Source organism: Eptatretus burgeri, chromosome 4, assembly GCF_056783735.1.
Source record: "Eptatretus burgeri isolate ZD-2024b chromosome 4, Ebu_testis_v1, whole genome shotgun sequence".
In the NCBI taxonomy this organism is placed as follows: Eukaryota; Metazoa; Chordata; class Myxini; order Myxiniformes; family Myxinidae; genus Eptatretus; species Eptatretus burgeri.
The window spans coordinates 41851081-41866295 of NC_140964.1; the positions used below are offsets into that span (position 1 = coordinate 41851081).

At 42.9% G+C, this 15215-nt stretch overlaps 1 protein-coding gene across 13 annotated transcripts in view; it reads left to right on the plus strand.

Annotated features, from left to right (window-relative positions):
• LOC147027882 (sorting nexin-2-like) overlaps positions 1-15215 on the plus strand; it is a 249288-nt gene that overhangs the window by 4812 nt on the left and 229261 nt on the right. For 7 of the 13 annotated variants that reach the window (XM_085877607.1, XM_085877605.1, XM_085877610.1 and 4 more), the window contains 3 exons: positions 613-760; positions 4217-4308; positions 9691-9936. In XM_085877607.1, the coding sequence (XP_085733733.1) occupies positions 9816-9936 (121 nt within the window). In that variant the 5' untranslated portion in view covers positions 613-760; positions 4217-4308; positions 9691-9815. Of the gene's footprint in view, positions 1-609; positions 761-4216; positions 4309-9690; positions 9937-15215 lie in introns of those variants that run through there. The other 6 variants (XM_085877609.1, XM_085877606.1, XM_085877621.1 and 3 more) reach the window with 4 other exon arrangements.

A 15215-nucleotide genomic window follows, 5' to 3' on the forward strand; every position in this document is an offset into this window, starting at 1 on the left:
CATTTCTTTGAATCACAGCAAGAAAGTCAGTTGGACCATCGGCGCTGTAGCATACAATTCCTACGGGATAGTCAATATGAACGTCTGCGACTGGCGAGACCCAGCTCACGATGATCCTGTCGTGCTCTACCGGTCTCATCTGGGATATATTTTTCTCCAAACGTTGCATGAAAGTACACCATCCTTTAAAACGACTATTATGTGTGCTCGCATTTGCCTTTTGGAGGTTAGAGTCAATGATGATCCCGTTCAAAATGATTGTCATTGCCAGTGGGTGAACCGGCCATATTAGAAATGTCTGCTTTGGGTCGAACTCTGTGATTGAGCAGACCTGGGAAATCGGTGCTATGAAAATGTGAGTGCCCACCTTCCCCAGAACGATATGGCATAACATTTAAGTGAATTGATCACCACAACTACTGCCAGGTTGAAACGTGTTGGCCCCCCAACTAAATGTGAGATTTGAAGGTTTCAAATTCACCTTGACAAATTGCTAATTGGCAATTGAATTGATTGCCTGTTTTTTTTTTTGTTTTTTTTTAACTCCGCCACTGAAGGTGGACGCAGGTTATGTTTTCACCCCTGTCTGTCTGTCTGTTTATCTGTCAGCAGGATGCCTCGAAGGAGACGGATTGAGACGAAATTTGGTGGATAGGTTGGGTGTGTGATGAGGACAAATCGGTTCGATTTTGGTGAAGATCCGTACGCAGATCCAGCCTATCAGTGGGATACAAAATGTAAACTGTTCAGCCTGGTGGAGGTATGTGCTCTACCGCATTCTGTTCTAGTTTTTTTTTTTCTTTGTTCATAGATGCTTCAGTCTTTTTTTTTTTCTTTTTTTTTTAAAGATTTATTTATTTTTCAACTACTGCTTGAAAAGCTGTCCCTGAGCAATGGCACTGTGGCAGTTAAGATCGATGCGACTTTTTGCATTGTTCGATCGTCTTCATATTTCAATCGTGCATGTCAGGTGAAAGATCATGAATTGTGCAAAGTGTATTACGTGGTATTGAATGTTTTTACACGAGGCAGGAATCGTCGGTTTTCCCATTCAAAATGTATAATGTTACCAGGTGTAGCAGAATTTGGAGGAATGAATGGGGAAGCCATGCGACGGGGCCACCACACCCAAGGAAAGAGGCAATAAGTGCGCCATGAATGCATTCAAATCATGCATCTGAAAACCGCTCTGTGACCACGACTAGTCAAGTCGTAATAGCATACAGACGATCGTTTAAACGGAATATTGTAGTCTATTTGATGGAAGAAAAATAACATTTCAAAGTCATTTTTGTACATGTTACGCCGAACAAACATTGTTTTAGGCTCGTCCAAGGCGCGGCCAAAGACTAGCTTTTCCGTACACTTTTTCCTCCTCCCTCCTACACACTCCCCTCTAAGTGCCTTTCATGGTCCCACTAACACAGAGCTGCTTTAAGAACACGAAACCCAATCGTAGGTACCTCAGAAACCCAGCCATAAAGAGCGGATGGTGCAGGAGAACACGGCAGGGTGGGACGCGGAGAGGGTTTTGGTTTGCAAGCAAACACGGTGTGTGAATTCGGTTCGACCTGCCAGTAATCACACCATTTCTTCTTTACTGCAATGGTGTTCCAACGGTCTGAATCGGTTCATAAATAACTCGATCCCATAAACTCAAGCCGACACACATGTCGGCCTATCTCGGTGTGTAGACCTCTGCACAAAATGCTCACTATCGAATTGAAATGGGATCATGCCAAGGTCAGAACAACCTTTTTGAATATTTTAATTCAAAAGTTTTCAAGGAAACCCAGACATTTGTAGAGAGGAAAAAAAAAAAATGTTGGCCCCGTCTTTCCTATAGCACTAGCCTTGTCATCATTTTCACAATCGGATTGTGTACATCTTAATCGCTGAACCTGAAATTGACCTCATTTGGCTTTTAGATTTATGATGTGGAATATAGTTTACAAGTAAGCGTACTTATTCCCTGTGAACTATATCAGATAAAGTACAGTATAGTTTTAAAATTTGATAGCTTTATCAATTGATGATTCAAGAAATTTTGAATCGCATACTTTCCTTTTGAAATGCTGACTACAAAGCTTATGGGATAATGAAAATGTCAGACTTTTCATTTATTTATTTATTTATTTGTTTGTTTTTACAACTTCATAACAAGGGTCTGCAGGATAGCTGAGACGTACGTGCACTCGGCTTTGAGCTGTTTAGCCCAGGTTAAAATGTCGATCCAGCTCTAAACTGTCACCCTGTGCTTTTGCAGGTTTTTGCTTAAGGTTGGCACAATGAAAACTCTCCTCAATTGACCCCTCACACCGGCATGTGACTGTAAACGAATAGCCACGCCTCGGGAATGAGAGCATACACATGTTGAGGCTGAGGGTCTATTGGCCTGAGGAAGCCCACTGGGAAGAGGGTTCATTGTTACCTGAAAACTGCATCTGCTCTTGCTTATTTACCATAAGACGAGTAGGGTCGATCTAGCTACTTTTTTTATTTTTTTTTTTTTTGGTTGGATGTGCTTTTTCCGTGTGTGCGTGCCCGTGTGCGCATATGAAAAGCAGTGAAGCCGTGTGACTATATGCCTATTAATCACGTACTGTTTGAACATCAGTTGCAACCTGACTTCACACACATACTTCTGTTTATTACATACTATTAGAATGTACCTTTCGATGCTTCAGACTGCTGAGACCCCTTCGATGTTGAAGACCCTAAAAGACCCCAAGGACTCAAAAGACCCAGATAACCCAAAAGTACCCGAGGACTAAAAAAAAAACCCTTCAAGATCCTTTAAGGCTCGACAAAGAAACCCTTTTACCTTTTATGACCCTTTCGACACCTCACACCTCCTCGATCCCTTCACCATTTCGACCTTTTATACCCTTGAGACCTCTACAGCCCTTCAAGTCCCTTTCGACCTTAACATTCAGACCCTTTCCACCATTCAGACAGATTAGACAACATTGACCCTTGACCATTTAGAGCTTTAGACCACATGGACCTTTTTATATTGCAAATAAATTTGTACAAAGGAAATGTTTATACAGTATTATGATTGGTGTAAATCATGTGACAATACAGAAAATCTGTAATGTAAATCTCCCTAACGATGTGTGGAGAGGCGAGCGTCGCGAGCCGATCCACGCTAGGATATACATATCTTCAAGGGTCATATAATATGACCAAAGACAACGGCACATCGTGTGATCGTGCACGTGCCCAATTACTCACGTGTTTTTCCAAATTTTATGGTGATATGATTTGAGAATTGTCTGGATTTTTGTTTCGTGCCAGTGCACAGTGGTAGGAATTAGCAAACATTTATTGTTTACAGGTGATTTACAGAATTAAGAACCAGACTTCATGGAATAATTTTTAGAGAGTCTGCTCTGATCTTGGCAGGTTCAAACCCCTGTGAGTCATTCCAAGACTTTTTTTTTTTCTTTTTTTAATGTATTACGTGCTGCTTCCTTGTTTGACGCTCAGCATTTAAAAGCATAGAGCATGAACAAACCATGCTGGGAGGCAATGGCAAACCACCCAGTGTAACCCTTTCCAAGAAATTGCTTCAGCAGCACCAATATTTGGTAAAGAGTTTTCTCACATGAGTATTATATGTATATATAGCAGGATATCTCTCAAAGTTGTGGACAGATTCAGACAAAACTTGATGGACATGTTCGGTGTGTGACGAGGACGAATTGATGAGACGTTGATGAATATCCGGATACTCGACTTTTTAAAGTGATTCTTCACCATTGACCGATTAGGGCTAAAAATGATATATAGCACAATATCTCAAAAAGTTGTGGAAGAGTTATGACCAAACTTGGTGGATGATTTCGTTCGGCGAAAAGAACAAGTCGATTAGATTATTGTTTCAGGTCTGGATCCAGATCCAATCTATCAGTCGGATACAAAACCTAAACTGATCAGCCTGGCAGAGGTATGCGCTTTACCGAGTGCCATTCTGGTATGATGTCTCTGCAGTGGCATTATAAATTATTATTATTATTCTATTTATATGATTATTTTATTATATTATTATTATTTTTACATCATATTATATTGTACAATTATTTTATATTTTATTCTGTTGTATTGTATTGATAATAGTGTGTATATTTGTTATTGAAAGGAAAAATTAAATTGACAATGCACATGTATTATAATCGCTAATTGACAACTCTCACAATCCCCCACTTTCTAGCCTTTTGCTTGTGTCAATGCAGAACATTAGCGTCACGGCTGACGTCTCCCTGCTGTAATTGGGGCCTCCTCTTGCGAAAATCCCAAAGAAAGGTGCGTTCTACCGCTCACACACAGGCGCGCTTTTTTGCCCTGATTCACGTCTTGCAAGTGAGCTCTGAATCCGTGCGTGGTCCCGGGTGTTTCATTCCACAATGAACGAGCTTTACTGGCCGACAGTGAAAGGGATCTGCGATGGCCTTGCCCTGAAACCAACACAGAGACCTGTTCAAGGCAAAATCGTGAAGCGCAATCCAAAAGGGAGTAGTCGAGCAAAGGTCACGTGGATTTGCAAAAGCTTAACAAACAGTCATGGGCTGAGACTTGGGCATAATGTAGGTTTATTTCAGAAACGAACTATGAATGTTTACCATCCATATGAAATCATTGGGTTACACCCAATATATATTATTAGGTCCTCGTGCAGTTCCTCGACCGAACAACGTGCGAGTTCACATTTCTTTGAACATGTTCCTGTATTGAAAACTATAATTCCCACTTCATGTCTAAATTAGCTGATCAAAACAACTGGATTATTTACTTTTTAAGAAGTCTCTTCTAAGTAGCAAACTCTTCACAGAGCATCGGTGCGCCAAAGCAACTTCCTGAGCAAGGTTTATATTAGGTGGCTTGCTCTTACCTTCCCAGCAGTAGTTGGTGCAGGAATTTGGAATTTGTTCAGGGTGCTGGCGATAGTTCACAATACTCTTAGTGAAGGTCACCACAGGATCTTTAACATCCACCAACTAATGCTGGTAGATGGGACCCCCGTTTAATGTCCATCCGAGGGGACGGCACACACATTGCTGAATCGCCCTGTCTGTGAAACACCATGATGACAGTTTATAGCTGGGTCGGGATTCGGACCCAGGTTAGACAGCTTGGAGGTGAATATGCGTACCTCTCGGTCAGCCCTTCCAAGAACAGGAGTTGTATGTTTTACTTAACACCACTCCATGAGGGCATTCAAAATTTTCTCAAAGTGGGATATTCAAAATAGTCCCAGAAACGCCGAGGTTTATTTCTCAATAAATATATTGTGTATAATTAGTAAGGAAACTTGTTTTATTTGAATTACAGTAATGTATACTTGTAGTATTGAAAATTATATAAACTTTAGAATTTTTTGGACTATTCTGAGTTTTTAGAATGTTTTTTTTTAACATCCTCGGAGATGTCTTTCCACAACGCATCAAAATGTCCAAATGACCTTCGATTTTTAAAGTTTAAATGTATGAAAGGAAATAAATTGCTTCATTATTTTTGGTTGTCCAATGACACCCTATCATATCACCAGTTATCTGCTGGCACTTATTTTGCTTGAAATTCCTTTTGAAGAGCGGTGTGTTCGACTCGTGTTTTATAACCTCGACGTAATTGTCACGAAAGTCATTAAATCGTTTGTTTGGCCTTATTTTGCACTCAAACAGAATGTGCATAGATGATATAATGGGCTTTGTCTCACCTGGAGGGAAGTTTTATATTCGGCGAAAAAGGAATGCATATATACAGTGCCACCTCGTCTCGACATGGTATTTTTGATGGGCATTGACTGGATTTCAAGAGTGCTCGCACCACCAACTAGAAAGAGTAATCTGAGTTAACAGACCCTCGCCAGGACTTGTTTTGTGTCGTGTGTAGACAATGCATTGATGACGTAGTAATTGTTCATATAGCGGACAAACAGACCTTTTCTCGGTTATTCTATAGATTCACGTTCCAATTGTATGTATTTTACAGGTGCACATATTTTAGACGTAGACGTATTTTTATAGTACGTACTTTATTGACGTACTCGCATTCTTAATAGTACTGCACATCCATTATCAACACTCGCATTGTAATGGTAACCTTTATAAGATGTTCTCACATTGTAATAATATGTACTTTATAGACATGCAGTACTCTCATACTAATTGTACGTACTTTATAAACGTATCACATTTTAATTGTACATATTGTCGCGGGTTTGGCGGCCCAGGTTAATCCCCCCGACCCAAATTGTGGTGACGGGCAGTTAACACCGCCAGCCCCGGATGGTCAAACTTCTCCCTTTGAGGCCTACAGCTGAAACTCTTGGAGATTAATGCACGTGCGCGGGAAAAGGGTGCAATGGTGGAGGGACTGAGGAGCACAGCACAGGGGATGGATGCACATGGGGGGTTTAACTCGAACCCCACTACAAATACACGGATATTTACTTATAATGAACACATTGAATGAAAATAGACAAATATTTACAAAGGACAATAATCAAAAGGTAATGATAATAATGTGAAGTAAATAAAAGTCTAAGTTCGGACGCCTCTGCACACGGACTTAAATCCAGACAAATGGAAAACAAAATAAAAAGAAAACCCTTCCTTTATTCTTGTACCTTGCTTGGCCCAGAGCTGGTCTTTGTGGAACTTGGAATTGAGGCGTTTCCACCAACATGTGCAGATGCGTGCCAAGTCGCTTCTCTCGTCGCAGGACAAACGTATGCCAAGCAATCCGCGAGCGTCACTCAACACCAAGGCTCAAGGACCCAATACACCTGCTTCGTGCGTCGATCGTCCTCACGACCCAACCAAGAGCCAAAGACCAGCGTCTTGCTTCACCACATGAGCCAAATCTCAGCACGAACACAAGAATCATGCTGTTTTCTTCGTGCGTAGAAGGAAAGCCAGCTGTAAAGCCCCATTCTTACAGGCCATCTCCTAACTACGTTATTTCTTGACTGCGTGCATTCCTTCCCTCAACTCAACTCTGCCTCGTGTGTGCACTCACCCTGAACTCCACTCTCCCCTGACATCACCCTGAACCCTTCTTCGACATCACGCCGAACCATCCTCCACCTCCGGGGCGTGGCCTGCTCGCATGAAACCCGTGGAAGCCGAGCTTCTGCCTGCTCGGCACGTTTGCTTGTTTCTCATCATGGTTTTGGTTACAATAAAACAGGGAGAAGTCACGGGGGTGGGTGGGGGGGGGCAATTACAAACTGTGGAAGCTTATTCTTAAACCCTAGCTAATGAACACAACACCACCACCCCCATGTGGTGACTGGTAACACTTGAGCTCACAGTTTCCCTACTTAATTACATTGAGATGCCTCCTACACGTCCACGGACGAAACAACTCTATTCAATCCTAAATTCCCGATTAAATTCCTCCATCTACTCCCACAGCCATAACCCTACTTTACAGATGTGACGTTTTGGCTCTCATACGAGCCATGACAAGGCATAAAAAAACAAAAAATGACACTTACATTAATTGTACATATTGTTACGGCTGTGGAAATTCGCAGAACACCATAAAGGTTCCTTAGATCAGTTATCCCAGTAAGTGAGTGTTCAGATAGGTTTCCCCACCATTGTTTAGAGGGATTTTCTTCGTGTTCACCGGGCTGCGACCCTTTGAGATAGGGTTTTTCTTTATCTATCGTTATTTTGAACCTCCACACAAACAACCGCCGCCACCAACTATGCCACAACGCCAACCACGCTCAAATCGCTCCCACAACAACCGCCGCCATCTTCGCCACTACGCCCGCATGAGGACGCCATCCTCCACGGTCCACGCTACGACGGTTTCTGCGTCGGGAACCGTCCGAGAACGTGGGCAGGATTGACAGAACAAAAGCTCTCGCGGAGCCTGTGGGGTTTTTCCCGCCTAATTTTCCCTCGCTTGATTCTTCCGCCTGAATCCCCCACGCTTGGTGTGAAGGAAAGGGGCGGGGCAGCTCGCTCCCGATTGGTGGATGAACGGCGTGACGCGGACGGGAGTGAGGAACGCCCCTTTTTCGGAACCTTCTCGAAGGGAGGTGGAGTCAGAAGCGGGGTGGGGCGAAGGGCGGAGCCCCGTGCTATAAAGGGCAGACGCGCGCGAGGATTGCTCTCTTTCTTCTCTCTTCTCTCTTCTCTTTTCTCTTTTCTCTTTTCTCTTTTCTCTTTTCTCTTTTCTCTTTTCTTTTTTCTCTTTTCTTTCTTTTCTCTCTTTTCTCTTTTCTTTCTTTTCTCTCTTTTCTCTTTTCGCTCTCTTCTCTCTTTTCTCTTTTCTTTTCTTTCTTTTCTCTCTTTTCTCTTCTTTTCTTTCTTTTCTCTCTTTTCTCTTTCTTTCTTTCTTTTCTCTCTTTTCTCTTTTCTTTTCTTTCTTTTCTCTCTTTTCTCTTTTCTTTTCTTTCTTTTCTCTCTTTTCTTTTCTCTTTTCTCTTTTCTTTTCTCTTTTCTTTTCTTTTTTCTTTTCTCTTTTCTCTCTTTTCTCTCTTTTCTCTCTTTTCTCTCTTTTCTCTCTTTTCTCTCTTTTCTCTCTTTTCTCTCTTTTCTCTCTTTTCTCTCTTTTCTCTCTTTTCTCTCTTTTCTCTCTTTTCTCTCTTTTCTCTCTTTTCTCTCTTTTCTCTCTTTTCTCTCTTTTCTCTCTTTTCTCTCTGCAGATCTGGATAAAATCACAAGCTGGTTCAACACTTGGAACATGCCTTTCAATCCTGACAAATCTCACACTCCAAAAGGACTGTCTGGACCCCCCCCCCACCCCCCATCCCCATCTACTTTCTCAACAATCCTCTTGAAGTCCTGACATTCAAACTTTTAGGCCTCACTATCTGCCAAGATCTTTCCTGGGAATGCCACATCTCCAAGCTGGCCTCAAAAGCCAGTCGCTGATTGAGCATCATCGGTCGTGCATCATCAGTCCTTCCTTGACACCTAAGCTCCTGACCACATACAAAGCTTTCATCTGCAGCCTGATGGAGTACTGCTTTCCCCTCTGGGCTGGTGCTCCTGAATCCCATCTTTCTCAGCTTCACGCTGTGGAAACCAAGGCAATTCGGATCATTGGTATCTCCCGTGATGAGGCTGAGTCTTTGGGCCTCTCTCTCTCACCGCAAGCAGGTCAGTGGTCTTTCTGTCTTCGACCGTCTCCTCTCCGGCCTCGCCCGCACCCCACCGACTCTGTCTGCTATCTGTCCTGCCCATATTTCCCCAGGGTGCTCAAGATCCGCCAGCAACCCCCTTCTAGTAAAACGAGCAAAATCAAAAATAACTGCTCACCTTTATTCTCATTCTTTCATTCCTCTTTTTTTTTTTTCCCCCGCCTTTGAAAGAAACTCCTACACACTCTTCCATCTCACTCTTCCCTCCAGGTCTTCAAAACAGCTGTTCACCACCATCTCTTATCTTCCTTATCTACCATGATCTTTTCTACCCCCGTTAATCCACTCCACACCCACCTCCTTCAAATTCCCTGATTTCCTTTCTGAAAGTCCCTGTGTTGTCCATCTTGTTTACCCCATGCCCCATCCCACTCCCTTCCACAGATCTACTCATGTGTCTATTCCCCACTGTTTTCTACTTCCCTCTCCCATCCCTCCTGGCTCCTGATCCTCTTGTTATACATTCTATGTGTTAGCTCTTTTACGAGCCTTGACATTGTTCTTCTTTTGGCTGCTCCCGTTAGGGGTCGCCACAGCGGATCATCCGTATGATCTGCATAGTGATTTGGCACATGTTTTACGCCGGATGCCCTTCCTGACGCAACCCTGGTCGCCTCCTACGACACAGGGATAAGGATTGGGTTTCGCCATGATTCCGGGCTACCCTACACCCTCTCATAGCGTGGCCCGGCGCAGAGCGTCCGTCCTCAAGCGATCCTCCAACCCAAGCCTCCGAGTAGCTGGATTACAGGCGCACGCCACTACGCCCGGTATGAGCCTTGACATTGTATATTAATATATATATTTTTATATACATACATTTGTACATACATGGCCTATCAAACCGAATTGGCATTGCTGAATACAAACCTACTCTTTAATTCAGCTTCAGTCTAGGTAATCAACGCCAAACCTACAATTACATCACTTTCAACCCGGGCTGCAGACTTTTCATCCATGATAAACCATGGTGCCTGCTGTAGGTGTGGATCTGCAAAACACCTTTTAAATGTGCCTTCTTGCCCTGCTTTAAAGGTAATGCATGTGGGACACTTCTCAAAAGTCTGCCGCTTTGACCAGAAAGGCATACGTGAGGTTGTCGTCCCTCAAATGACTGCTTTACCTGAATGATGCTGTCCCAACAAAAATCAAAATTTTCTGAAAGGTCAAATCGAGTCACCTGCTGTGGACATACATGCAATGTGGAGCTCATTGTTGATACTGGCTCCTCAGTCTCTGTTCTGTCAGAACAGCTGTATTGGAGACATTTTGCCGACTACCCTTTTGTCAAGCCTCGTGTTAAAGTCGTCACTTACTTGAAAGATGACTTGCTTGTACTGGGATGCCTTTGCGTCACCGTTTTTCATGATGGTGTGATGACTCCAGCCACATTCTACACGGTTAAGTCTGTATCGCCACTGCTTGGAATGGACTTGATCAAAGCGTTGCGACTTGATCACCTACATTGTAGGTGATTCTTGCATGTCTTGTCAACTGTGCGACAAAACCCGAAAACCTTCTCGACCCCACTTCAGCCAGTCAAACTGTCCAAAGGACCCTGGCACAAGGTGGCAATATCCTTTTCTCTCAAATTAAATTGTTGGATACTACATTATCTACTCTACCTTTACAACATAGTTGGACCATTCATATGTGGCATTTGGAATGCTGTGATGCCATTACCTTGGTTGACTATTCCAGTAATTGGGTTAAGGTGGCATTTACTTCAACCATCACCACAGAGGTCATCGCCGCTTTTCTCTCGGCAGTTTTCAGGTGATTCCGAACTACACCTGAGTGTGAGGGACACTATCATCAAAAGACAGACAAAAAGCAAAGAGTACACTGACCAAAGAAGGGGAATGAAGATTGCTACATTTTTCCAGGGGATCATGTGTGAGTCAAGAAACCTGTGCATGTGAGTACAGGGACTTCAAAATACACTAACCGTAGGTGAAATTGGGAGAAAATTGGACCGAGCACATTTGTTATTTGTGATGGCAAAAAATGGAATGCATCGCACCTGGCCCTCCATCCGGAGTCTGTACTCATGCCGACCAAAGAGGGAAATGAACGGAATGAGACGGTTACAAGTCCATTGAGAAGCAAAATGGTTAGAAGACCACCTGCCTAGCTAAATGACTTTGAGAGATAAAATGAAACATTGATGGTTATGGTACTTAGCACAAGTTGAGACCAAGCTAAGTAAATGTTCATGTGCTGGTATGCATGAAGAATTACAATTCCGTTACTTACATTTAATGTCGTTATGAGTAATTGTAGGAAATGTTCTCCAATGTAATGATGATTAATCAATTCTGTACATTGATAGAGTTAATGTGTGAAGGCACCAAGTAATGGGTTCTACTACTCGTGATCCGTGTCCTACTACTCGTACGAAAATGATCCTACTACTCGTAAAAATTGATCCATGTCTATGACTGATCGCCGACCATAATGCTGTTCAACTGACGGATGTTAGCCTTACACAGTTGATGTGGGTGTCACAGGTTGACGACAACCGCACTGACTTTGCCCCAGAATCCTCTACCAAACACAGACAAGATCGAACTTGCTATGGTGAAGAGCAACGACGACAAGGCTAAGGAAAAAAAAGAAAAAAAAAATACTACAAATGCTTCATTACTACATTCAGAGACATTCTCTCAAACTTTTCTCTGAGCTTCATATTTGTGACAAAGTTAGAATCAGAACTGGTTAACAATCGATCCAGGAACAGTTTGGGTACTACAGTAGCTACTCTATTCCTTCACCTAAAACACCCTGCTCTTATGGTATATGTGTTGGCGACAGAGTTCGCAAAAGGAACAGATGCCATCTCAAGCCTGATGATACTTCTGTACGTTTTTCACCTCCTGTGTCCCCTCGTTCAGAAGACATTATTGAGGAGCCCCTCAATGAGACGCCAACTGATATTGGAATGGAAAGCCGAAAAAATCTGTCGAGTATAAAACTCGTTTTGGCAGAAATTGCAAGTCAGTTGGAAGACTCTGCCTTTAATTTTAAGCAAGAAAGATGGTCAAGACCAGAATAATGCCCATCATTTTTTTTTTTTTTACCAGATAACAGTCACGTAGTCCACCCTGACAGTATGACTCAATTTTGCTCGAACTTTGCGTTCTGTTTCTTTGTTCTTCAGATACATGTTCAAACTTTAAAATTGAGAAATGGTCATTTATTCAACTATTTTATCCAGCTATTGTTCTGTTCATGACAGTAATTTGATTATAGGTTTTTGAAGCCTTTTGGGCTTTGTTGGGAGTGATGATGTGGAAGTACAGCCCCATGCATATGTTTAAATGTTTAATGACAGGCTGATGATGTGTTGGCTTGGTGACCATTTATACTAGTGTGTGTGTGTGTGTGTGTGTGTGTGTGTGTGTGTGTGTGTGTGTGTGTGTGTGTGTGTGTGTGTGCGTGCGTGCGTGCGTGCGTGCGTGCGTGCGTGTGCACGCGTGCGTGCGTGTATCAGTCAGTGTATGTCCTCCATAACTCCAAAACCATGAAACCTAGTAGCCTGAAACTTTGCTTGCATTTTAAGAAAACTCAAAGGAAGTGCACACCTGAAAATTGGGTGTTTGGGTTCATTAAAACACCCCTTTTAAAGATAATTAATTGTATCCTTCATCAGGCGCATCCTCGGTCACCGCTCTCTATGGGGTCTAAAGGCGTATCCTCGATAACCTTGCTCCAGCTTGAAGCGGCCATGTTTTTTGGCCTGCTCAACCATGCCTAGACTTGGGACAGGCTGCAACGATTTCTTAACGATAGGATTTTTTTATTACTTTCCTTACTTATTATCGAATGCCTGTTCATCATAGCTACGAATCGCTGGGTACATGGCAATGCTTATAAATACCCAGAGACGTCAGCATTCGTGGCTTTATTTCATTTCCGCACATGCGATCACCGTGAGAATCTCTTAAACGAAGGAGAAATACAAAATTTAAGCTCCAGAATCGAACTTGCAAGCAGCACCAATTCCTGGAAAATTGTTCCATCCATCCATTGGGACCATACTCTGGTGCTGCCGAAGCAGTCTCCTGGGCTATTGGGAGAAACATGTTCATTTGGACATATTTGACATTTCGGGCGTCTCCGGGAGGTATGTTTAATATGACGGTTCGGTGATTGCTGATCCTGTGTCAAGCGAGCCGTTTCTTAATCATTTCATTGGAGTGCTTGCTTGAGTGCTTAAGCCACTTGGTGAGCACACTCCAAGCTGCTTGGTTGTTTGTTTCAGGAAAAAGTACACGTGCTTTCAATCTCACATCGATTAGACATACATTTTCTGCCTTTTTGGGGTCCCACGGTGCCGTGCAGTTGGTGCCTCGGGAGGTGTCTCATCCACTGAAAATGTGCCATTTTATTTTTACAGGACATTGCTTTGGTTAACCTTTTTGTGCAACCTCCTTTTGTAATCCACCTCTCACTTCGGCATTGATTAAATCTAAAAACAAAATTTCATCCGGATCTGTCCACAACTTTTTGAGATATCCTGTACACAGACGAACAGACAGAAAGCGGTGTAAATAAAAACAATGAGATATCCTTCACATTCGGTGGTGGAAGTAAAAAGCAATAAGGTTCATCCGACCAGGTGTTCGCCATGTTTGTTCTCACTGTGAAGGCATAGATCGAGTGCAGGCCGACATTTTGTGTTCTGTGGTTTGATACATTTTTTAACTAAGTTTCGCTAATTTCCCACTTTAAATCTAATCGTGTCTCAAAGAGCACTATTTCAAGGTTAATCTTTGTGTTTGTCCTTATTTACTTTATGAGTGTGTACATTTGCACATGTGTGTTTACATAAACGGTATGGCCACAATGGTATTTGGCACTTTTCGTTGTTGGTTGTTACCTCCATCTGTGAGTTCCAGAAAGTGGAATGGAGCCCTCCCAGGTCTCAAAGTATGTGTGTGCGTGTGCGTGTGCGTGCAAGATGCTGTTGTCTGCTATCTCCACGTGTGGGTGGGTTTCAGGAGGTGAAACGTCGATCTACCAGGTCTCAACGTATCCACCACTATGTGCGTGTGCATCGTTCATTGGCATCTTCATATGCGGGTTTCAGAATGTGGAATGGAGCCCTCCCAGGTCTGTGTGTGTGTGTGTGTGTGTGTGTGTGTGTGTGTGTGTGTGTGTGTGTGTGTGTGTGTGCGTGCGTGCGTGCGTGCGTGCGTGCGTGCGTGCGTGCGTGCGTGCGTGCGTGCGTGCGTGCGCGCGCGTGCAAGATGCTGTTGTCTGCTATCTCCACATGTGGGTGGGTTTCAGGAGGTGAAACGTCGATCTACCAGGTCTCAACGTATCCACCACTATGTGCGTGTGCATCGTTCATTGGTATCTTCATATGCGGGTTTCAGAATGTGGAATGGAGTCCTCCCAGGGTGAGCTCAAAGTATCCACCTTTATTGCGGAAAGGGGTCATGATTCATTTGACCAAGCTGATAAGTTTTCTGTTCTCAAAGTTTTGTGCCGAGGGCTCTCACGGTCGTCACTGAGCCCTGGACAGCTTCCAGCTGTAGTTCTTTTGTTGTAATATTCCCAGGGATAGTATATATTGCTTTTGTCGTAATATTCCTCCAACTATCATTGGTACAGCTTTTGCATTCTTCAACTTCCTGGATATTTTCACTTCATTCTTGAGGTCTTGCTGTTTGGTAATTTTCTTGATTTCTGCATTGCTTAGTCCAAAATCACTGGTATTAACACCTCAACTCGCAGTGCTTTTTTCTCTCTTTTTTTTTTTGTACCTAAGTATGATATCTTGTCGCAACATTTTGTTTTTGATGTTCATGCTTGATTGGATCATTAGGTCGTACATCATTAGGTCGTATTTCCATTTTTTCAGTGATTGCTTTTGGTTCAAGTTCCCCCGAATTTTCTGGAACTGGAATATCAAAATGTTTGCAAATGTGCCAGCGGTTAACTTTACAAACTCTGCTGTGTTGTTGTGTGTACAGCTGTTCTGACATGAGATCTATATATATATGTATATATATATATGTATATATATATATATATATATGTA